The sequence below is a fragment of the Acanthochromis polyacanthus genome, chromosome 1 (genome assembly GCF_021347895.1).
Source record: "Acanthochromis polyacanthus isolate Apoly-LR-REF ecotype Palm Island chromosome 1, KAUST_Apoly_ChrSc, whole genome shotgun sequence".
Lineage (NCBI taxonomy): Eukaryota > Metazoa > Chordata > Actinopteri > Pomacentridae > Acanthochromis > Acanthochromis polyacanthus.
In genome coordinates this window covers 18084509-18108285 of record NC_067113.1, presented here as the reverse complement: position 1 = coordinate 18108285, position 23777 = coordinate 18084509, and the positions used below count along the sequence as shown (strand labels likewise).

The 23777-nt window shown below is 38.8% G+C and overlaps 4 protein-coding genes across 4 annotated transcripts in view; 1 reads left to right on the top strand and 3 right to left on the bottom strand.

Annotated features, from left to right (window-relative positions):
• The window catches only part of eml5 (EMAP like 5), a 48235-nt gene extending 42263 nt beyond the window's left edge, over positions 1 to 5972 (bottom strand). The window contains 1 exon segment of the mRNA XM_022193251.2: positions 5433 to 5972. Coding sequence (XP_022048943.2) covers positions 5433 to 5629 — 197 coding nt within the window. The 5' untranslated portion in view covers positions 5630 to 5972.
• Positions 5973 to 9227: 3255 nt separating this feature from the next.
• Positions 9228 to 14565, top strand: ttc8 (tetratricopeptide repeat domain 8). Its single transcript, XM_022193239.2, has 14 exons — positions 9228 to 9443; positions 9936 to 10056; positions 10160 to 10223; positions 10319 to 10478; positions 10741 to 10830; positions 10918 to 10962; positions 11049 to 11134; positions 11243 to 11330; positions 11442 to 11552; positions 11647 to 11786; positions 11884 to 12058; positions 12229 to 12351; positions 13562 to 13645; positions 13761 to 14565. Exons 1-14 carry the CDS (start codon positions 9330 to 9332, stop codon positions 13875 to 13877), a joined length of 1518 nt encoding a protein of 505 aa, XP_022048931.1. The 5' UTR covers positions 9228 to 9329; the 3' UTR covers positions 13878 to 14565.
• Positions 13979 to 18801, bottom strand: LOC110950575 (CD209 antigen-like protein E). Its single transcript, XM_022193242.2, has 6 exons — positions 18619 to 18801; positions 17651 to 17767; positions 15545 to 15796; positions 15275 to 15438; positions 14972 to 15108; positions 13979 to 14757 (listed from the first exon to the last, which is right to left on the bottom strand). Exons 1-6 carry the CDS (start codon positions 18734 to 18736, stop codon positions 14607 to 14609), a joined length of 939 nt encoding a protein of 312 aa, XP_022048934.1. The 5' UTR covers positions 18737 to 18801; the 3' UTR covers positions 13979 to 14606.
• Positions 18802 to 18857: 56 nt separating this feature from the next.
• On the bottom strand, positions 18858 to 23483 carry LOC110950576 (C-type lectin domain family 4 member A-like). Its single transcript, XM_022193243.2, has 6 exons — positions 23318 to 23483; positions 22883 to 22984; positions 21129 to 21386; positions 20806 to 20969; positions 19608 to 19744; positions 18858 to 19499 (listed from the first exon to the last, which is right to left on the bottom strand). The coding sequence occupies exons 1-6, from the start codon at positions 23433 to 23435 to the stop codon at positions 19346 to 19348; spliced, it is 933 nt and encodes a 310-aa protein (XP_022048935.2). The 5' UTR covers positions 23436 to 23483; the 3' UTR covers positions 18858 to 19345.
• Positions 23484 to 23777: the final 294 nt, after the last annotated feature.

The following is a 23777-nucleotide window of genomic DNA, read 5'->3' as shown; positions in this document are numbered from 1 at the left end:
TCCAACCTGGCACAATTTCTCTTCTTACTTTTTATGAATTATATAATCAGAGCAAAGCAGCTAAAAATAGCAGTCAGAGGAAAAGAAAAAAAATGATTGGAACACTTTGAGATGCAGACAGACAGAGCAGAGAAAACTGCTTCGGTATGACCAGGTGCTGCACAGAAAATCTGTCTGGTTCAACACTGGAAGCACATAAAACATGATTACCACAGAATAGAACTTCCAACACAATCGATCTCTGGCCGAGAGTATTTTTAGTAGGGGTTTAAATAAAGTAGATATCCTGGCTATAGAGCAATATGTGGTCGTGTTACTGCATGTAAAACAAATGCAGTCTTTATGCCAGCTACAACAAGATCACAAATTCACTTACATTTCTGCCAGCTGAAGAGCTCGCTAAATGCCATCACTAATGACTGAGCCTGCAGTGCATTGCCACGGTTCTCCTGTTTGATATAGGCTACGGCTGTTTGATGATGCTGCCTTCCATCTGCCAGGGCTGTAGTACAAAACTAGCAAATACTGCAGCAATTAAACAGCTTGTTTTCATGTAGATAGGAGGCAAATAAACAGCCTCGGGACTTGACTCCTTGTGGTGAAGATGCTGAGATGCAGCACAGGATGAGTCGAAGGACAGCTAAATACATGCAAGGGCACGTGGCACAAGTTCACCCGTTGATCTCCACCGCACACAAACACACAAATAGAAAACAACATCTATTGCTGACGCATGAATAGAGACAGATGCAGTACATATGGGCTTGAATGGTAATAAATCATCATTTTAAGGTGAGCTCCTGAGACACGTTCTCCAGCAGTAGTTTTCTTTGTCCGATTTTGCCTACACTGGATTAAAAAAAGAAAGCAGAGGATTAGCACATTTCAGACGGTCTATACAGTAGGGGATATTTCCCAGGATGCTGCAAAGTGTTTTTAGTCCAGCTGCCAGCTCCAAAAAACTAAAAATAGAGTATCTAAAACTAAAGAAAGCAGCAGGTATGTAGAGTAGTGCCCCGCTTGAAGGATTTAGAGAGAACGATAAGACACGAGCAAAGAGCCTCTGATAGAATATCGTATGATTGCTGGGTTTCCAAAATCAGTTAGTCCTCAAAGACTTTGTAAAATCAGAATCGATGGTTCTGTGCTCCTGAGCTGTTAGTTACAAGATTTTAATTGTAGTGTTTTCGCAGTTAGCTAATAAGTCAATCGACAAAAAAGAAATTGATTAAGTACTTCAAAGTAATTGATCAAAGAGCAATGTAAGATTTATGCTGGTTCAAGCCTCTCAAATGTGATAATTTACAGTTTTTTTCTGTTTTATAGCCCTGCTATTAAAGATCTTTGGCTTCTAGCCAGACAAGGCAATGAATCTTATAGCGTCACTTTAGACTGAAAGGCCTTCTCCTTGGCCGTTTTGATTATTTTATCACATTTAACAGAGCAAATTGCTAATAATCCATTAAGACAATAACCAACAGAATAATCAATAAGGAAAGTAGTCATGTGCTACAGTCCTAATAAATAGATCATCATCATATGCACATCTGTAATAAATAGTAAAATCTTATGAAAGTTGAAATGAAAGTTGAAATAAAATCCTGTATATAAAATTTTTGCACTATAAAAATATGCATTTGGAAAATTTTTCATATATTTAATTTGATCACTATCACACAGTTCTTAAATGTACTGTACGAAAAGCTGGGCATCGCTGACATTAGGCTGTTTTTAGTGAGGGGAAAGATAAGACGACCTTAGTCTTGTAGCCGCATAATTTATAACACCACTTAAAACTGTCTGAGTGTATTTTTTAAAATCCCAGTGACAACAGTGCTGAATCATGCTATTGTGCTAAGTAACTATACTAAACTCTGGAGGATCTTAATTGAGTCAGACACATGTGCTCTTTGGAGGACCAGGCTTCCCTTTCACAGAGTGGCCTGGCAGCGACTCACGAAACCGGGAATGTATTACACGAGACCAGCATCTTAAGTGTTATTGCAGGTTATGGTGAGGATTTTGGGTATGTTCTCATCCTGGTTTTAAGAAACCTGGATATAGTGTCTTTACTCCGCTGATAGAAAATGGGACACTGTGGCACGATAGAGACGAAGTAATCAAAATGCGACCGTGTACAGGTGCAGTCAGAGATATCTGAATAATTACGTTTATAATCTTCCCTGCAAACATCAACATCCTGAAACTAAGATACCAATGTGCATGTAAAGATCATACTCAGTGTAAAAATTTAAGAAACAAAGGAAGGAAGCGCAGTAAAGGTTACTGGTATGGTGGTCTTTTTTTTTCCAACAATCTTGGAATTAAACTTTCCATTTCTTCCTTGAGGTTATAAGTTTATAGATCGCAGCATAAAGACACAAAAGCAGAACTGAAGACAGCAGCGACTGACATTTTACTGAGGCTGGAGTCTGCAGAAGAATAAGCCAAAGACAGAATTTGACAAACTATTCCTATTATTCGACACTAAACAATGGAAGCTGGATACAAGGATATATGAATCACATATTAACTCTGATAGTCAACAGCAACTGCCTGAAAATACACACACACTCAGCACTATATCAAAGCCACTTTAAGCACGACTTTCAATAGTGCATTCATTGGCTAAGACTGTTTCCACATGTGAGACTCTTCTCAGAGAACTCGACACATTTACTGCATGAATCCTGCAGCAGCACTGATAGAAATTTACTCACAGCATCTCTCTGAAACTCACTGAAACAAAACTAGCCTCGGGCTGTCATCTATAATCTACACCTCTGGCTGTGCTCTATCACAAAGTTAACAAGGTATTGTAACAGAAGACAGCCTTTTATTCATGTGTCCATAACTCTCTCTCATTATCTCTCACCATCTATCAAATCGAAAACAGTAATTGGCAAAGATTTTGTTATAACAATAGAAAGAGACAATGAACAGTTTGTGATTATACTGAAGCCAGTGAGAGATTGCTCTTTTTCTGTTTGGCGAGACTGACTATTTTGTAGAGGTCAGAGGAGGTAAAAGTCTAAATTATTTCACAATGTTTCTCATTATAATAACCACATATCTCCTTAAACGACCATCTGAACACATCAACAATACCAGCTCCTATCCTTCAAATCACTTTCAATACCTTACTATACAAAATGCTCCTTTAAAAATGTAAAATACTTAAATAGCATGAGCAAAGGTCTGACGGCACCACTGTTTTTGACCATTTGTCTAAAATTCCTGGAGGTTCAGAAATCAGCCCTACCAGCAAAGACGGAAAAATGAAAGAATGTAGATACCTTCAAAGCCTGCACCCATACAACAGCGACTAAACAGACAGGACTGCCCTCTTCTGAAGTGTGACCACCATGTACTTTCACAGTTTTGTGAATTTTTACTCACAAAATAAATACTTTGGCACTCTTCCAAATTCCCCTTCCAGTAGTAGATAGGGTGTTCCATGTTTCCATGGGACATGGGTAGCAGTGGGCTTGGAGTCAGCACATCTTTGAGAAATGTTCTCAGCGTGTATGTCTGACTTCTGAATGCATTCGTGTCCACGGGTCAGGTTTGTGTGTCGAGTACGTGTTCTGCATGCCAGCATCACTGGCAAAAAGTAGAGAGCTCTGGAGTATGTATAAACATCTGCAGGGTTTTAGCAGCAGCCTCGGGTTCTTTGTGTTTCTGGCTGGAATAAGAGCAGTCTGGAACAATAACAGATATGAGGAAAGAATAGCAAATAACAGTTTTTACAGAAGTGCCTTGGAGTAAACTAGGTTTAAACTGCTGCTAATTAACATTCTTCTTAGCGTACTCCATTTTTGCCCAGTACTGTGATCATTTGCATGTTTCTATAAAAGAGTTACTAAAAACAAACCACAGAAACACTAACGGAGGAATGAACAGTTATGAATCCCTGTCAGCCTATAACTCGTGTGAAAACCTGCCAATTACCTCTTCATCAGACTGGGAGACCAGTTAAAAGAGGCTGCAGGAGGGTGAAAACATCCAAGAGGGAGAAACCAGGGCAGCAATTACCTCATGCAGTCAAACATCAATTTATAGGTAGCTCACAAACAAGATAAAGCAGCAACCAAAATAGAAAAATAAGAGCAATGAGGGGTGTATGAATGGTAGATTTCTCTGAGGGGGCTGTATCTCTTTTACATGAGTGTGTGCAACGTGAGGTTCAGCTCTGAATCTGCTCAGGATTGTGTTGTAGAAGTCAAAGGCAGTGTCCATAAGAGCTTCACAGGGACTCCTCTGAGGCCTGAGTTTAAAATGACTAAACTCAGGTGTCTGTCAACATTACAGCTTAAGAGATCTGTCTAGCGAATATACTCATATCGCAATTACACTATAAGGAGTGAGATTTGACTGAATTCTTTCAATTTTGGCTGAATCTGTAAGATCAAACGTGCAGCTTACTTACAATTATTAATTTGCCATATTCATAAGTTTTGCTAGTGACTCCTCCAGCTAAGCGTCTGAAATCAGGCACTTCACCAACAGGGCACCGGAGGGTTAGTATCACTATTGTCCGATTAATAATGGAGCAGGAGCCCAGCTGACTACCGACACAGCATATACAGCTCGTCATCTCCAGGCCAACCCACACACACATGTCAACACGAGCGCTGAAGCGTTGGACACGGCTCATTGTTGTGCAGTATTGCTGAGAAACAGTCAGAAAGGCAGGATGATTACATGAGCGGCTCGACACTGGGGCACTTTTTGCTGCGTTTCATGAAAAGGAGCTTTCAAGGTTTGTTTGCACAGATGAGCTCCAACATCCTACAGAAAGCTTTTCTCATCTAAGGATCCCTTCAAGGACAGCTGTGTTCAACATTAGTAATACTTAACTAAAAGAGACAAGACAAGCACTCTACTGAGGAGAAAAATGTCTCCAATTAACTGGAAAATCTACATTAATTTAATATTCAGTGATTTTCATTCATTATTTAAGTGATTTGTTAAGTAAAAATTCCAAATATTAACATTAGTGGAAGGGGTGCTGCTTTTCTCAGTGTGACACTGTTATAAATTACAAATCACTGAGTTTGTAGACTGCAAGATTAGAGATGATTTCCTCTATTAAAGTCTAAATGATTCATTTAGGTTTAATGATTAATGTTAATGTCTCAGGAGAAGCTCGAAGGGGTTGCATGAGGAGGAGTGGCAGCAGAGCTGGGAACCTGGGAGGCTGGTTGAAGGCTCTGCTGGAGTGCCCTTGAGCAAGACAGTGAACCTCTGTGCAAACAAACTAACTGTGGATGGTGCTGAGTAGGCGTGTGCTGCCTTGAGCTCCCCACAGAGCTGGAAAATATCATATTACATGAGACAAGGTGACACCAGCAGCACCCACAATGACAACACTTGGGTATATTTGTTTTTTGGTGCTGAAACAAACTGTCATGCATGTGTCATTGCACTACCTGATTATGTCATCGTTGTGCCCCAAGTAAAATTTCTGCTTGTGCTCCCGGGTGTTGTACACAACTCCCACCCCGGCGACAAAATAGACTATTTCCTTGGCGGCCGTGTAGTACAGGTTGTTGCGGCACTGATGTCCCCGGTATCCGTACACCCACTCCAGTCTCAGGTGGCAGTTGGGAGCAGTTCTGTCAGCCATGTCCGCACTTCCGTGTGTATCTCTCTGTCCGTCTGTATCACGTAGGCTCTCTGATACAGTGTCATTCACCAAAAAGGATTTATTTTAAGCCCGTGTGTCCCATTAGTTCCGTTGGATTTCAAGCGGTCCGGGGAGCGCATTAAAATGAAGCATTTTTTTTCTTTAAGGTTGAATTAATTGTCCGGCTGCCCGATAAGATAAAAGCCCTCCGCCTGTGGTTAACAAGCTCACTTCTATGCTCTTGCTGTCATTGTGAGAGTCTACTTGTGGTGGTTCAGCCCCGGGCTTGCGGTCCTCTTCGACACAGGTCAAAGCTCCTGTCAAATCCTACAAAGATGGAGCTGTGCTGTTATTCCTCAGGCTCCCCCCACCGGGATGACGGCGCCGCCTGTTGGCCAATCAGAGCCCTCGACTCATCCAGGAGGAAAGACTGTCTGAAAGGACAGCTCCGACTGGAGCAGCCATGTGGTGCTGCTAGGTTAACGTTAAACCTTAAATATCTGAATATTGTGTCCTAATATGTCAATTTTACACACATCCAGCACACATAAAACCAAAAGAAATGTATATTTAAATCAATAAATCACTCAATATGTCACATCAACGCACAGCCTTCCTTTGCACATCTCAAGTTTCTTTAGTTTTTTGAATTTTGTAGATTCATGTAGCTTCACACTATAAATATTTCTATTACTTCTTCATAATTTAATATTTCTTAGATTTTCCAAACTTACTTCTTTTCTTCTTTTTTACTTGTAACACCAAAACTTGCATTCTTTTCAAATATTTTATCCATCTCTGAAAATTATTTGCTTGTCAGTGTTTACTGTACTGCATTAACTCACTGCATCATAGGCAAAAACCAACCTGACAATACAACTAATTCAGATTTTTTTTAAAATATCCATTTATTTACTTACTCCCTACAAATTTATAGTGTCAGAGGGGTTTAGTGGATTAGTAATGTATATTGAGCCCAAAGTCAGAGGTTTCAGTGACATGAAGGTGGCTCTTTTTATTAACCTGACTGGATCACAATAAAAACTTATGCTGCACAGCTATTCTGCTGCAGAAGAAGTTCTGTTCAGTGTTTTGGATTTGAATTGGCTGAAGACCATCCATCCATCCATTCTCTATACACCGCTTTATCCTCACTAGGGTCGCGGGGGGTGCTGGAGCCTATCCCAGCTGACTCGGGCGAAGGCAGGGGACACCCTGGACAGGTCGCCAGTCTGTTGCAGGGCTACATATACAGACAAACAATCGCTCTCACATTCACACCTACGGGCAATTTAGAGTCATCAATTTACTGTGGGAGGAAGCCGGAGTACAAGGAGAAAACCCACGCATGCACAGGGAGAACATGCAAACTCCATGCAGAAAGATCCCAGGCCCACCCAGGGATTTGAAGCAGGGATCTTCTTGCTGCAAGGCAAAAGTGTTAACCACTATTTCACTGTGCAGCCCGCTGAAGACCATATGAATCTATAAATTTTCAGGACTATAGCTACATTACTTTTCAAATTATGGCACATCAAGCATAGGTTAGTGTAGAAAACAAAAATCAACACGACCCCACCAATCATTAAAAAAATGTTAACTCAAAAACTAATGTTACCTATGACCATAGATATTACACATGATCAACTCAATCAATATTCACCACTTTAAAAAAAATTTTAAAAAAATGTCAAATTGAAGATGGTCAGGCATGGGACATTTGGTGAACTGAGACAGAATGACTCAAATGCACTTGGGAATCACTGACATGATTTTATGTTAAGGGACTTCAGAAAAAAAATTCAGAGTAACGCATTTCATTCTGACAATATAACTAAATAAAAGGTAAACAAAAAAAAACCCAGAAATATTCTTGAACAAAACCCAAACAAATAACAAGAGTAACAACCATTAAAAGTCAACACCTTACAATCAAACACCATGGCTCAGAAAACTGAATATAATAAAAGCCCAATGCCATAAGCACGGGCGACCTAACACCAACCCTACTGATACCCTACTGGTTAACTCAGACAGATGTTGTGCCAAAAACTGACTCCAGCCCACAAAAACTGATTATCTTCATGTCTCTGCATTATTTTATCTGCTGTGCTCCACATTAACCAATTCAATCTATTCCAGTTGAAATTGCCTGAAAGAGCCGTCATATGAGTTCCATTCATATAATGCGAAAATCAGAATTTCCCCCCGTGGGATTCGTAAGGGATAATAATAAAAAAAAAATAATGCAGTTTAATTTGCCAAGAAAGTGACCGTAGCACCTACATCAGAACTGAAATGTTATTAATACACTGAAATGGCTTAATTACATACATGATGGTCACATTTGAAAGACAACAACTGATAGGATAATTGCAAAAGAGAGATTTTATATATCAAACCCATCCACTAATTATGTTAATTATTATCTAAATAAGGATATTGGGCGTAAAAATAGACATCATCTAAACATCAGGAAAAACATCATTTTGTTGCCTATATCTTCGGGCTTAAAATATCAATTATTTTTATTTATTTTATTGGTTACTCTGCTGATTATTTTTCAGATTACTACATTATTTCATTTATAAAAGTCAGAAAATACAGAAAAATGCCAATCAGTGTTTTTCAGAGGCCAAGATGACATCCGCAGATGTCTGGTTTTGTCGACAACTCAAAGATATTCTGTTTAGTATCACAGAAAATATTCAAATTTAACAAGCAGATATCCGAGAATTTGACCTTTTTCCTTAAAAATTATTCAGAAAAAATGTATCTACTATTTGAAAAGTATTAATACTATCAATCATTACAATTCTAATATGATCTCGAATGTCATGTATAATTATGCTGTAAACTGCAAGAAATTCTTTGGTCATAAATATTCAGTTAGAAGAAAAATTTCACAAAGACAAACCTTCGTGCTGATCACAGATATAATGTTCTGTGTATTTGCATGTTAAGACTGTTTGATCCAGACAAAAGCAGCTGCAGACGTATAAAAACTTTGGCAAAAGATCATTTTATAGCACACCTGTTGCAGCTGCCATTACTGCTCTGAACCGGCTAAGACTGACTTTGCAACTAATAGCCATCACATTAGTCACTAAACGTTAGGTACTACTCACTAAAGTTCTTAGCCTTAAACACTAGATAAAGAACCCCACAGACAGCCTAACACAATCTCAATAAACTCTTCTTAATGTCAAACAGCAGCAAAACACTTTTACTCCTGGCTATCCAATGCTACTTCAACAAATTTTGCTAATAAGTGCTAGTTTACCAGAGAACCTCACATTGTCAAACTAACACAAGTCACCCAGACTAACGTAACCAACTCCAATTTGTCTCCATATCTGCGCTGTTCAAGAGAGAATTTAACACAAACTCTTTCTATAGTCTCTCCTTACTTGTTAGCACAGTAAGGATTCAGCAGATTTTTACCAGGTGCTGTCAACTTCTTTTTTTAAAACTTTTAACTGAATTATTTTGTGTCGAAAGTGATACATTTATCTTGTCAAAATCTCGTGTTTATTATATCTTGTCAAAATCTCATGTTTATTATTTCTGGTCATTAGAGGAAACTGCGGCAGTGACGTACCGCCCTCGTCTGCTGTTGCCGAGCAACAAAGGAAGCCTCGGTGTGTCGCCATCGTCTCCGTCTTGCTATCCGAGTTTTACACCTTTTCTCTCTAAAGCAATGGAGGTGACGATGGACCCTTTGTTTCTGGCGTGGAGCTACTTCAGAAGAAGGAAACTGCAACAGTGTTCAGATATTTGTACAAAGATATTACAGGACAACCCCTACGACCAGGTACAGCCGTGTAGTTAGCCGCGCTAGCCGAGCATGCTAGCGATTACTAATTAGGGAAAGCCTGCTAGCTTGCTAACGCCGGAAAGCTGCACAGTCTGCCGTGTAATCCCGATTAGCCAAGTAGTTTATCATAGCTCACAAATGTTGCATTTATTGTTTCTTATTGATTCATTTAGTGTCTAGTAGTTACTGCTTTACATTACATTGCATTCCCCTCTTTTCTTTCTATACTGTATTACTTTAATTTTTCCTTTCCTCTGATTTATTCACATTTGTTCTCAACTTTATTTTCCTTTCATTAACTCACTGCGTACTGTCTTAAGGATTCGTCCTTGCTTATCTCAGAGGTAACCATGACTGCACACTATTCCTGTCTGGCATACTGTTTACATCCCTCTCCATGTCCGTGGTTCACTTGGGTCCTGACTGTAGTGTGTTTACATGGAGTCATGTCTGAGGCGTTTTATTTGACTGAAACTGTCTGTTTCATAGGCTGCCTGGAGCCTGAAAACCTGTGCAATTACAGAGATGGTCTATATAGATGAAGTTGAGGTTGACCAGGAGGGGATTGCTGAGATGATGCTGGATGAGAGCTCCATTGCTCAGGTTGCACGTAAGTTTAAATTCTTTCTCAGTGTCCTATAGTTTAGTAAATTAATAAGCTAAGCATTTTCTCAGTGGTTTTTTTTAGTTAATTAAAGTTTTCTATCTTCTAGGACCTGGAACATCACTGAGACTCCCTGGTACAAGTCATGGTGGAGGTCCCACGCCAGCTGTCAGGTACCTTGTCTCAGCCAACCAAACCAAATTATACCATAATATTAACCACTGATGATAACTTCGGGAAAGTAAAGCATTTCTTTCCTGAAATTTAGGCCTATGACACAGTCGGGGCGTCCTATCACAGGATTTGTGAGACCCAGCACACAGTCGGGTCGCCCTGGAACTATGGAGCAGGCCATCAGAACCCCTCGCACCGCAAGCACTGCTCGTCCTGTCACTAGTGCTTCCGGCAGATTCATCCGTTTGGGAACAGTGAGTATTCATACCCGTAATAAAAACTGCATGTTTAGTACTAAAGAAGAAGAAGAGGAGAAGTAAAACATCTACAGAAAGCTCTTATGATGGAAATAGATACTTTTCCTACCAAACAAAGATCTTCATCAACCTATTTGTGTAGTATTCTTCAAACTACTTTATATATTATTATTGCAAGATTTATGACATATATTTTGTTTGTTATATTTATCTGAGCCTGAAACATTTAGCATACCATTTTGTGTCACTGTTTCCCCAGGCTTCAATGTTAACCAATCCAGAGGGACCTTTTATAAACTTGTCAAGACTAAATCTGGCCAAGTATTCTCAAAAACCCAGTTTATCCAGGGTAAGACTGAGAATGTAATTTTCAAACATTCATCAGAATCACAGTATTTTTCCTCGCATGTCAAATAATCACCATTTCCCTCCACAGACACTATTTGAGTACATCTTCCATCATGAAAATGACGTGAAAAATGTAAGTAAAGTAAAGTATTACTTTGCATTCTGTTATAAGAGTGTTAACTCTTTTCCATGTAATAAAATGATATATTTCTTGCACAGGCTCTCGATTTGGCTGCTCAAGCTACTGAACATGCACAGTTCAAAGACTGGTGGTGGAAAGTTCAACTGGGAAAATGTTATTACAGGCAAGTAACTCACAAACACTTACATCGTTCAAGCTTTCTGACATTTATTAAAGCTGCATTTTATGTGTATGAAGTTAAGTAATTATGAAAATCTTCTGACCTCTGCAGGCTTGGGCTTTATAGAGAAGCAGAAAAACAATTTCGCTCCGCTCTCAACCACCAAGAGGTGGTAGATACGTATCTGTACCTTGCAAAGGTAATGATGGAGACATCATAGCATTATAACACATAACCAAGTTGCTGCACAATGAAAGATACTCTCTAAAGCCACATTTGCCATTAAATGCAAAATGCTGTTTTCCAATAGGTTTATCAGCGCCTGGATCAGCCAGTAACAGCACTCAACCTATTCAAGCAAGGCCTGGACCACTTCCCTGGTGAAGTAACCCTTCTAACAGGAATTGCTCGCATCCATGAGGTACAGTAGAGTCCAGTTAGTCCATTCTCGTGATATTACTGGCAAAATAAGATAGAAAGTATTATTTATTGTTTCTAATGTGATCTTGTCACAGGAGATGAATAACATTTTATCAGCCACAGAGTACTACAAAGATGTCCTGAAACAAGACAACACTCATGTGGAGGCTATAGCGTGTATAGGCAGCAATCACTTCTACACTGATCAGCCCGAGATCGCCCTGCGGTTCTATAGGTCAGACAAAGTTTTCTATACAGTTTATGTCATGTATTGTTATAGTTCATGAGATTTATATTCCATCTGTGACTCAATATGTTTATCCCTTTGCTAGACGGCTGCTCCAGATGGGAGTGTATAATTGCCAGCTGTACAACAACCTGGGTCTGTGCTGTTTCTACGCCCAGCAGTACGATATGACTCTGTCCTCATTTGAGAGGGCTCTGGCCCTGGTGTCCAGTGATGAGGAGCAGGCTGATGTCTGGTACAACATAGGACATGTGGCTGTGGTGAGTTAGCAAACTCCAAAACACCCTAGAGTGTCTGCTGATGAGATCATTTGTTCACCTCACTTCTGTATGAGGTTTGCAGTTAAAAAAATCAATATTTACTGTTACTAAATAAGACTCTGTACATTTAACAAATAGAGATTTTTACAAAATGTCTTTTATGTTTGCAGGGGATAGGGGACCTGACGCTGGCCTATCAGTGTTTTAAGCTGACCTTGGCTTTTAATAATGACCATGCTGAGGCCTATAACAACCTGGCGGTGCTGGAGCTGCGCAAAGGTCACGTCGAACAGGTGAAGACACATTTTTGAGTCATATCTTTTATTAGGCTGTTAAATAGGAAGTGTGAGATCATAATGGCATCCTTTTAAACTCTCCTATATGATGTAAGACAGTTCGTCACTAGAAAGTTATTGAACTATAATTATTACTAATGTTACACAAGCCTTACAAAAGCTAATGTACTCTGTATTATCAAAAGACATTTCTGAAATAACCCAATTAATGTATTGATTTTTTAAAAGTGTTCCTTTAATATCCTTTAACAGATTATTACTCATTGGAAGGTTACACTCTCACACCATCAATCCAACAAGCTATAACCTCCTAATTACACCAAGCAAGAGCTCAGCAAGAAATCAATTTGGCATTGTTATCATGATATGAGGCAAGATATCATGAGATACATTAGATTTTGGTGCAGCTTGGACTGTCTACTTGTTTGAAGGGAAGAAACTTGCATGCAGCTGCAGTGATGCTTGAAAGTTTGTGAACACTTTAGAATTTTCTACATTTCTTGACAATGAGTTTCACACAAGTCAAATGTGATGAGTGGCTCTTTTTCCTGAGATCTTCAGAAGTCTCCCTTTTTGTTCAGTGATGCACTTTCACAAACTTGTGTTGTGAAGGTCAGAGTTTGATGCTCTTTTAATATAACAGGAGGCCCACTCACACCTGATTATTATCCCACTGACTCCACTTTCACCTGTGAACTCACTGCTAATCATAGAGGTTGATGTACTTTTACTACTTAGAGATATGTAGTATTGGATCATTTCATATTTAAGTTCAGTTGGGTTTTTCCCATTTACTTTCAGAACTTGCATGAAACTCTGATGATACTTTACCTCATATTTATGTAGAAATGTAAAAAAATGTCAAATGTTCACACGCTTTCAAGCTCCACTGTATGTGGAAGTCATTAGCTGTTATATCTTCTACTTCCATACTAACACAAGTTGGCATAAGTTACAAAATCGGGAAAAGATAGTAGTTGACTAATGTTTTTTCAGCAGCACTGTTTTTTTCTGGGTTATATGGTCACAAAACCAAGTCAGAATAATGTTCACAAAATGTGCTACCAGAAGAGCTAGTTCTTTCCAGAAATGTGGGGATAATGTGACTAGAAATCTATTTGAAAATCAACTAAATTTTTTCTCATATATATTTAGATAAAATATTGCATTGTCATCCATATTAATTGTTACTCTGCCTTTGATCCAGTCTAAAGCTTTCCTGCAAACTGCTGCATCACTGGCACCTCACATGTACGAACCACACTTCAATCTCTGTATTCTCTCTGAAAAGGTAATTAATCACTTTTTAATTCAACTGAACATGTAACAGTGCAGTTAAACAAAGCAGTTAAAGATATAATATCTATGATACAGTCTGCCAAAGAGACATTTTTGTCTGTGTTCAGATTGGAGACCTTCAGAGCAGCTACACTGCGGCCCAGAAGTCTGAAGATGCCTTTCCAGAGCACGTCGACACTCAGCAGCTCCTCAGACAACTCCGGCAGCACTTTGCGGTGCTGTGAGGGTCAGACCACCACACTGGTATTCATCAGGGTTCCAAACACAGAGTTAATAAAATAGTGGGAGGCTGGGAGGGTTAGTAGTGAGATAGAGGAATCAACAAAAGGGTTTATGTTTATTTATTGAATGGTACAATTACACTAAACTGCCAGCTTATAAGGTAGGCATGTTATATTCTATTGGATACAGTAAAGCGTAGTGAATGTCCAGATTAAATTTTGCATTCCAACATTGAGTCTGGATGTGACTGGTCGTTCTCTTTTGACCTCTTTAATCCACAAGCTGTTGTAGACATGCTGTGCTCAGAATCACTGATCACTGGTGGTTCTTTGCTTTTCGCACCTCACTGTAAAACTCTGGAACAGTAGGGTGTGAAAAGATGACCGCAGTTTGGGAATTGCTAGAGCTAAAGCGCCTGATTACCGAATTTAAGTTAGCACTAAGTAGTTTTTACGGCCCATGTCATGGTGATTTTCAAATGTATATGAAGGTGGAGGTGTTCCTGATAAACTGGCAATCTAGTGTACAGATTTGTACAGAACTGCATATGTACATTGTAAAGATAAAGATATAGTAAATTAATTCACATACAATTTCTAGTTTGTTTCATAAATCAGATGTATTTTTCGTATTTAAAAGTTTCTTGCTATTTTGTAGTCTCAACAGTACAATAAAAAACTATTCAGAAGATGTGTTAGAGTCTCAAAGACTGTTTTTTTTTTCTAATTACATTAAAGCACAGTCCTTGGTGGCATTTCACAAATCCATTTTAGGTTGTAACTGCATGGAGCATCATTCCATGCTCTGAAGGGGTTGTTTCTGGGATACATAGCTGCACAGTCCTCATTGTTAATGTTGTTGGGTTCTCCTTCATTCCAGTACCTGAAACAGATAGTAGGTTAACTGGTTAAGGTACTTTCTTTAAGAGTATATTCATAATCATCAAATGCCTGTTCAATTTGAATAAGGGTGTGACAAATGACTGATCACTAGAACTGTAGGTGTAGCGTGTGAATGTGTTGTCACAGTGGTTTCACAACACTGAAATTCCCAAAGATCTCCAATGAGCTATCTGATTTGAAAAAAACTCTGTTACCCATCAATCAGCCTTTTCCCATCCAGCCATTTCCAAATCCCTTCTTCCTCTACATCTCTCAGTCCGATCCAGTAGCCACTCTGGGAAATGGGTCTTGTGAAGTCATGGTAATTATTTATCAGTTCCGCTAGTGCTAGCTGACAACACAGGAAACACACATGTACAAATGTATATTAACTTCTTTTTTGAGAGGCTCATTGCAACATGTGCATCTTTTACTGCTCAGAAGTTAATTAAAATGGTAAAAATGTACTATCAGCTTTGGCCCAGAAACATCTTGTTCGTCTAAATGTTGAATCTTACGTGCTCCTCTCTGCTGTCTATCACTGCCAAGTCACCACCTCGCTTTTTGCAGAACTCTCTGGCATCCATCCAACTTTTGCGCACAGTAGTATCAGAGAGAGTCAAGTAGTAACACACCGAGTTCATGAACGTCCATCCTGGTAAACAGTGTCTGCAGCCCTCTTCTGTTGCCGGAGAAAAACAGTGAAGGAAACATGACGTGTTGTCGGTCGGGTCACAATAATTATGCATTTAATGACATGATGACATAAGTAAATAAAAGGCTCTTACTAAGCATCGGCAAGTGAGACTTCAACACTGCAATCTCCATTTGAATTTTGGCAGCCTGCTTTTCGTAGTCTTTGCTTCTTCGGCTCTGGTGTTCGAGCTCCCACTTAGTGACTTGGTGCTCACTGACCTCTTTTGCAAGTTGTCTCTTGACTTCTTCACGTCTTCGAACGGCATTATGGTAAGTAGTCTGCAGTTTGACCATCTCATCGCTGATGTCTGTGACTATCTGGGCCCCATCGTTTAGTTTGTGGTCTGTAAGTGTGGAAGACACAGTGTTACCCAGTATTGTAGTCTCACCTGAGATGTTTTACAGGCATTATCGAGATTTGCTCACACTTTTACAGCACATGTATAGTAGTAGAGCTGAAAGATTATGGGCAGAAAAAACATCATTTGAAAACATCAGTATAATATCTTCAGCCCGGCAACATTTTTGAAGCCATGACGAATATACATTTCTGGGAGTTGTAATCTGGTTGTTAATAGATGACATGTAACATACTGAGGAATATTTTACAGATGAACAATCAGCCCATCAGCGCTCTCAAATGGACAAACTATGGAACAGAAAAACTATGGTAGTGTCTACAGATACGGACCCGTACCCGGAGCCACCCGTAGCATCAACCTTCTAAAATACCTCAAACAAGATGTCTGTCCAGCAAATTCTTGTTCCTTATTTGCAAAACATACACTAATACAATATACAGTAAATGCAGTAGCCTAAAATCAGCAGATAAAGTATTTTAACTATAATAAGAGTATATAACTATGACAACAAGTTCACGATCACATGATTGCGTTCCTACTACAAATCCACCGCTGCGGACTTATTGGCACTTATCCGTCTGAAATTATACAAGGAGTGAGTAGTCTAGGTGGAGTACTGCGCTCTCTGAGTACTTTTCTTGTTATATATGACATTATTGGAATATTAACACTGAAACATCAGTGTGTCAGCAATAGGTTACTGTTGTAGCTGCTACAGGTGGAACTAACTTAAATGAAGTTTTAAGCAGTTTCATAGACGGAAGATAAATCTGAGGGTCGTCAAATGATTGGAGAGGAAAGAAGAAGAGTCAAAATTTTGATAGACAAATCATTTTTTTTAGTTTTTTGACTTTTTCTGTAATCATTGATTTTTGGCAAGATGTTGGATCATTTGAACATTAATTGAATGTGAGAATGTTTAAAGGGGAAAAAAATCTATTTATCAGAAGTGTAAAAACTCAAAGACATTTGAAGTTTAATGGTAGTTTTTTGGAAGATGTCAGAAGCTAAAAAGTTTGGAAACTACTGGATTATTCAAACAAGTTACATTTTAAAAGCTAAGTATATAAAACTATCCATTGTGTAAAATCTTTATCTTACAAGTGACTGAAGCTGTTAGATAAATGCAACAGAGCAGAAGGTACAATTTCTCTCTGAAATGTAGTAAGTATATCCATCCATTCTCTATACACCACTTTATCCTCACTAGGGTCGTGGGGGGTGCTGGAGCCTATCCCAGCTGACTCGGGCGAAGGCAGGGGACACCCTGCACAGGTCGCCAGTCTATCACAGGGCTACATATACAGATGAACAATCACTCTTGCACATCTACGGGCAATTTAGAGTAATCAATTAACCTCAGCATGTTTTTGGACTGTGGGAGGAAGCCGGAGTGCCCAGAGAAACCCACGCATGCTCAGGGAGAGCATGCAAACTCCATGCAGAAAGATCCCAGGAAAGCTGGGATGTGAACCTGGGATCTTCTTGCTGCAAGGCGAAAGTGCTAACCTCTACACCACTGTGCAGCCCCATAGTAAATACAATGAAATGAAAATATTTGAGTAAAGTACAAATAGCTTTAAAGCTGTAGTTAGGTGTGGTGCTTGAGTAAATGTACTTGGTTACTTTCCACCACTGGGCAACAGTGGCCTGCTGTAAAACAACACTGATAAAAGCTCTGAACCAAAATATTGTTTACTGCATCTCGTGAAGTGAAAGTTCAGAATTTCAAATCTGATTTTGAATATTATGAATTGTGAATGTGATGTTACATCAGCTAGTTTAGTCCACACTGTTGTAAAACTGTGAGTGTTTTATGGGTTAACACTGACTTACAATAGACTCCCAGGCCAATATCGACTGCTAGCAGGATGACACCGAGCACTGCCAGGCTCACTGCAAGCACTTTGTAGTGATTCAGGCTGGATATAGGTCTCACTGTGGACATGGACACTACACAGACAAGTGATGGATTAATAAATATATTGATAAATAACACAGTACAATACTGACAAAATGATCTACTGTGCACATCAGCAACACAAGTTAAAGAAAAACCTGGATAAGTAGTACAGGGTGACACAAAAATACGGGAACTTTTTAACAATCCAATAAAACCAAGAGTGATGGAAGAAAAATATTTTATTCATAGTAATTGAAACCTTAAAACATGCCATTTAAGAAACAATGATGGAATTTTCATTTTTTAAAAATTACTTCCTGTAGATGGCGTCCTCCTGTACAAATGAATTTTTGAAATCTGCTGTTGAGATTCCTCATTGACCGCTGCAACATCTCAGCTGGGATACTGTGAATTTCATCCTGAATTCTCTGTTTTAACTCATCCAGAGTTCTTGGTCGAGTCGAGTACACTTTACTCTTGAGATAGCCCCAGGTAGATTTCAAGAATACATTCGTACAGGAGGATGCCATCTGCAGGAACTAATTTTTAAAAAACAAAAATTCCATCATTGTTTCTTAAATGGCATGTTTTAAGGTTTCAATTACTATGAATAAAATATTTTTCTTCCATCACTCTTGGTTTTATTGGATTGTTAAAAAGTTCCCGTTTTTTTGTGTCACCCTGTACAAATAACACTTTTTTTGGATTTCCCTTTAATGACCACAGTACCTGATTGAGCAAGAAGCTTTTTTTTTTGTTTTTTTAAATTATCCAATGCATAGATTTGATAACAAAGCGAGGATCCATATTAGGGATGATATGGACATCAGCACAAAACTGTTTGACAGTCTGACACCATGTATCAACTGAAACAAGATTCCTCATCATTCATTTGCTTTACCTTGTTGCTGCCCTTGGTTTGGGTAGAGAGGGTTTTTGTCTGCACTCAGTTCCTCCGGAGAAACCAGTGTCTTGTATCTGGGCTCAAAAGTGCCACCTGAATTTTCTCTCTCCTCCATTTTGAAAGTCCAACTGAGAGCCGTCTGATGTGATTGTCCAGCAGAGACTGTTTGTTAGGACATTGCCCCCGTGTGTGTTTGCTTGTGTGTGGAGATAGAACATCTCAAACAAAAGATCAAGTCCATTTGTTAAATATTTACTAGAGGTGCTGGTCAGTTTCAGAGCGGAATCATTTTGCGATCACCTAAACAAGACGATTTCTAGTTTCTTCAACAATGAAGCAGTTGTTCTGTCGTGGGAATTTTTTTTTTATTTCTTGTAATCAAGTATGATGTAGCTTAAAATCATTACATTTCTTGTTCCATACACATCTGGATATACAAAAAGTTATTGAGATTTTGCCAATGTGCAACCAATCTCTACTGTTTCCATTCTGCTACAGATGTGGAAAGTTCTTTTGTGGTTTTTAAATTCATTTTTGCACCTAATATAGTTGTTTTCTTCAAAAAAAAAAAAAATAGCAGTGTGCACAAATTTGTTGTCATTTCACCGATGTCTTTAAAAATATATCACATAACACATAATATAAATGTTAAAAAAATTGTGAAATCATTTTTCTTTATCATCATCATTGCGCTCCAGTTGTTTTGATTTCTGCTGATCAGGTCTCATGTCGCACGTGGCTCCATCTCACAGATGGAGCTCAGTAGATGTCGGCAGTTCACGTTATACCACGTCTTCATAGTATCATGGTAGTAATAAAGAGCAGCACAGCTCCCGCTCTGAGCTTCACCGTGGCTTGGCTGTCCGCTTCTCCAGTACCTTCAATCAAAACCATTCAGACTAGAGTTAATTTCCACTAAATTTCTCACTCATGATGTTGTTGCTGTGAAACTGTAGTAAAGAACACTGTCAGCAGTCAGTGCTTACATTGTCTCCGCCTCGGTCACATTATTAATCCAAACCCAGGTTCCTTGTGACACCACGTCAGTGAGGCCGATCCAGTATCCGTTCTCCCACCATATACTGCTGCTGCTCTGCCTCGGAATGCTCTCACTGATGAGTTGCTGTAAGATTGAAGACGCGGAAGTTGACACCTGAAGTCTGTATTTCAAACTTATTGGCATTTACAGTACACTTTATGATCAAATAAAAGCTCAGCCCTTTTGCTGAGTGATGGTATACAACATGAACATCTGTGTCACATTCATGATGTGAGATCTTCAAGGATGTAGACAATTCGAATTTTTGCAAGAGTGGCGGGGTCATTTTTCTCATGTCGCCAGTTTGAAGTCAGTTCAGTCTGATGAAACTACACTTACACAGTTGTAGAATGTGAAACTCTTACTAAACATAATTTTATCTCTACTGTTTGGGTGAACCACAACAAAAAAGTCACAGACCAGACAGCTAAAAGAGCTAAAATGTGCTATGTAGCTCTATTAGGCTGAGGAGAGCTACAGATTGAGATGATATTTCTCATATTTTATCACTGACTGTTTTTCCCACTTGTTTTCATATTGTGATTAGATACATGGTTGACAAAAAGGTTTAAATTAAACTCACTTTAATCTTATGGGCAAATACTTAAGATTTAAAACAGAATTTCAGGTAATTGTAAAGCATTTTCTCCAAGATATATGAGATTTATTAACTTGTTATTTGTGTTCAAATTAGTTCTGCTGGTGCTCAACCAGAGAAAAATGTAGCAGTTTCTTTCAGGTTAAATTTAAAGTACGGTACCTCTCCGATCACTGATGTAACCCATAAATACTGGTCTCCATGTACATTTTTAGAAGGTTTTCCCATGAAAATGATCCCTCTTTCTCTAGAATGTGCAGCTGTATGACATTTCTGCTTCTCTCTTCACCCACGCCTCAGCTCGAGCACACCAGCTCGCTGAAAAACACTGCAAAACGTCTCTATGCAATGCCCCGGCAAGTTGTAACATTGGAGTAATTCAACCATGCAGGTTCAACCCAGAAGAAGAAGAAGAATCACCTATGTTTTTGAGATTGACATCAATGCACTATAGTTTTAAGGTACAAATGCTCGGTCAGACATGGTGTTGACTGCTATTTCAGCCCATTAAGTGTCTTTAAGTATACCCACCCCACTTTTGACCTACCTGCTCCTCCAAATTATTGATCACAAGCAGGTCGCCCCCTTGACGAACACAGTCTGCTCTGCTATCTTGCCAGTTCTTTTGTTCAACCACTTCTCGGTGAGCAAAACGATAACAGGATGATTTTAGAAAATTCCATCCTGGTGGGCATCTGTCACAGCTAGCCTCTGTTGCAATAACAGATTAGAAAGAGTTAAATCTTCTGTTATTTTCTGAATTACTTTCTGAAAAAAGTTATGTTAACATAGGTAGTACAGGTTCACAACATTACGTTGCCAGGTTGGACTGTTGCCACCAAAGACAGACAGGTTGGAGGGTCGTTTTACCTAAAGATGTTCTGTTAGTGTGGAGATTTGTCTTTTCTCTCTGTAATATCTCAATTTCTTTCTGAAGACTATCAGTGATTGTCTTCTTCTGCTTCAGTTCCAGTTTCAGTTGCAGATGGCTGGTGTGCTCTCTGGCCAGTGCCATCTGGGCCTCCACTTTAGCTTTGATGATCCCGCTGTGGTTGCGGAGAAAGTTCCGCTCTATGATGAGTGGTATAGCATCTGAATGAGGAATCTCAAAGTCTTTGGCTTTGGCACCTGAGGCATAAAATATAAGATAGTGAAAGAAGAGCTATGACAAAACTGTTGTGTGAGATCAAGGTTAATACTCTGAGTCTCATGTGTAACACGTCAGTGTAGATGGAATTTGTAACAGACATTCATTGTCCCCAGAGGACAAATCTTACTTATTCTGATGATCTTTCACTTTTCCTTTAGCACTGTTTTCACTAATCCAGTGAAATATCTATCAATTTAAAATATTGCCAAAACAAAATCTCATTGTTCTTTGAAGTTGTTTTATTTTTCTTATAATAAATCAGTTTGTTAACAAAAAAGTGCAAAACTAATGAGCTTCCTATTAAGTACAACTGAGGATAATGCTTAGCAACTCCATGTTTGAATTGTTATTTTAATGATGTTAGCACACTGACAACGACATTTAGTTCAAAGCACAACCTTTTAGTTTAGTTCTATTAAAACGCATCAAACGCACAACTTCTAGTAAGAGCTACAATTAGGCTTCCCAATGTGAAAACCTGCCTGCACCTTGGAAACACCTTGAACAGCACTGGTGGTACTAACGTTTGCTTGTTTTATTCTTTTATAGGTGAGAATTTCTTTAGCTTATATTGAAGCTTCAGAGCCTTGGTTTAAGACCTTTAAGATACTTCTCTGGAAACTTTTGATGCCACATTTTACAAACGAAAACATTCGTCAAACATTTCAAGTAGTTGAAAATTATAACGCGTACCAAGTGATTGCTTACAGCCATACTTTCACTGTTGCCTATATTATTTTATTTGCTGTTTTGATTTCATAGTCAAACAAAAATCACTTCCAGTTAACCAGTACAAGATATGAATATGTTAAAATAACAGTAGGGACAGCAATTATTTCTACTGTTGAGAAAGCAAACTTTTGTACCTATATGACACTAAGCCCGTCTACAGTCGTTGATGTAACTATTAAAACCCATTTCTGTGTTATAAAGTTACAGACTGAGAAGTTTTCACCATTAAATAATCCCTTCCTACATGTTACTTCTTCCAAAAAGCAAAGCCACTGTGTCTCTCCCCATTCACCCATTCACCCCTCCCCACTGCTGCTCAGACACACCACCTCATGACTTTGCTCAAATGTTAGAAAACTGCAATGGCAAGCTCTAATATTGAAGTAATTCAGCCACATGTTTGAAGCAGAAACAGATTTTGAAGAGTAATTATGATAGAGAAAGCTGCACCCTGCAAGCTGACAGGATTGATTTGTTGGGTGTGTTATGTATAAAACCCTGGATGTCTAAATCAGTTTTTTTGAGACTTTCATTGGTGCAGTTTCAAGGTGGAAATGCTCAGCTATGAGCCTATTTTCCTCATATTATGTCTTCTAACATATAAAAAGCACCATATGAACGTGTTGACTAGATTAAAACTTGATTTTCACCATAATTCAGTTAAGAGTTTCAAATTCCACAGAACACAAATTATCAGTCAAACTAAGGAAATCGACATTTTCTGGTGAACTCTCATACTCACAGTAAATCCCAATGACAACAGCGGTTATCAGCAGAACTGCATTCAGCAGGCACAGACTCAGTATAACCAGTCGGTTGCGTGGAAACATAAATCCAAATCTCCCTGCAAGCAGACATTGAAAATGCTCTTCTTAGGGAAAATCCTCTAGTCAGTTTTATATCTACACAGTAAACGCTCAAAATTAAAGCTCGGACATGATCATGGTAATTTTTTTTAACCTATTTATAGGTTACAGAAGAATCACTGAAGATTAGTTTAAAATGCCAGTTTTAGTCAAAACCACAGAAACAATTTTGTATGTAAGACAACATTTTAAATGTATTTATAACCCAAGTTACCAAATGAGCTAAACTTACACAGGGTCAGTTTCTGTGGTGGTGTCGAAGTTGGACATTGTTAAGACAACAGAGAACTGGATTGAAAAGTAAGATATACCTTGTCCAAATGTTGGACGGTGGAAGAATGAAGGCCCATCTCCACTGAAATCTTGAAAAATTTTATGTTCGAATGACATCTCCTCCTCAGATTCTGACTGTTGCTGCGAGTTCTCCATTGAAATGGTGCAAATAGAGCTTATTGATCTGTTTGTCTCGCCTGTTTATACCAGTAGTAACAGGTGTGTGTGTGTGTGTGTGTGTGTGTGTGTGTGTGTGTGCGCCAGTGTTACTGGTGTTGTGGGGACCCAAATCTCTCTATACATTCACATTATTGGGGCTTGGCTTCTTTATGAAGACAAAAAGCAAGTGCCCATAAAATCAATCATTACATTTTAAGGTGAAGACAGGTCAGGATGAGGTTCAGTTTAGTTTAAAGTTCAGACAAGTCCCTCACCATATCGTGGTTCATTTTTTGCAGTCTCACTGTATTGCAGATTTCTAAACTGCATTTGGTATTG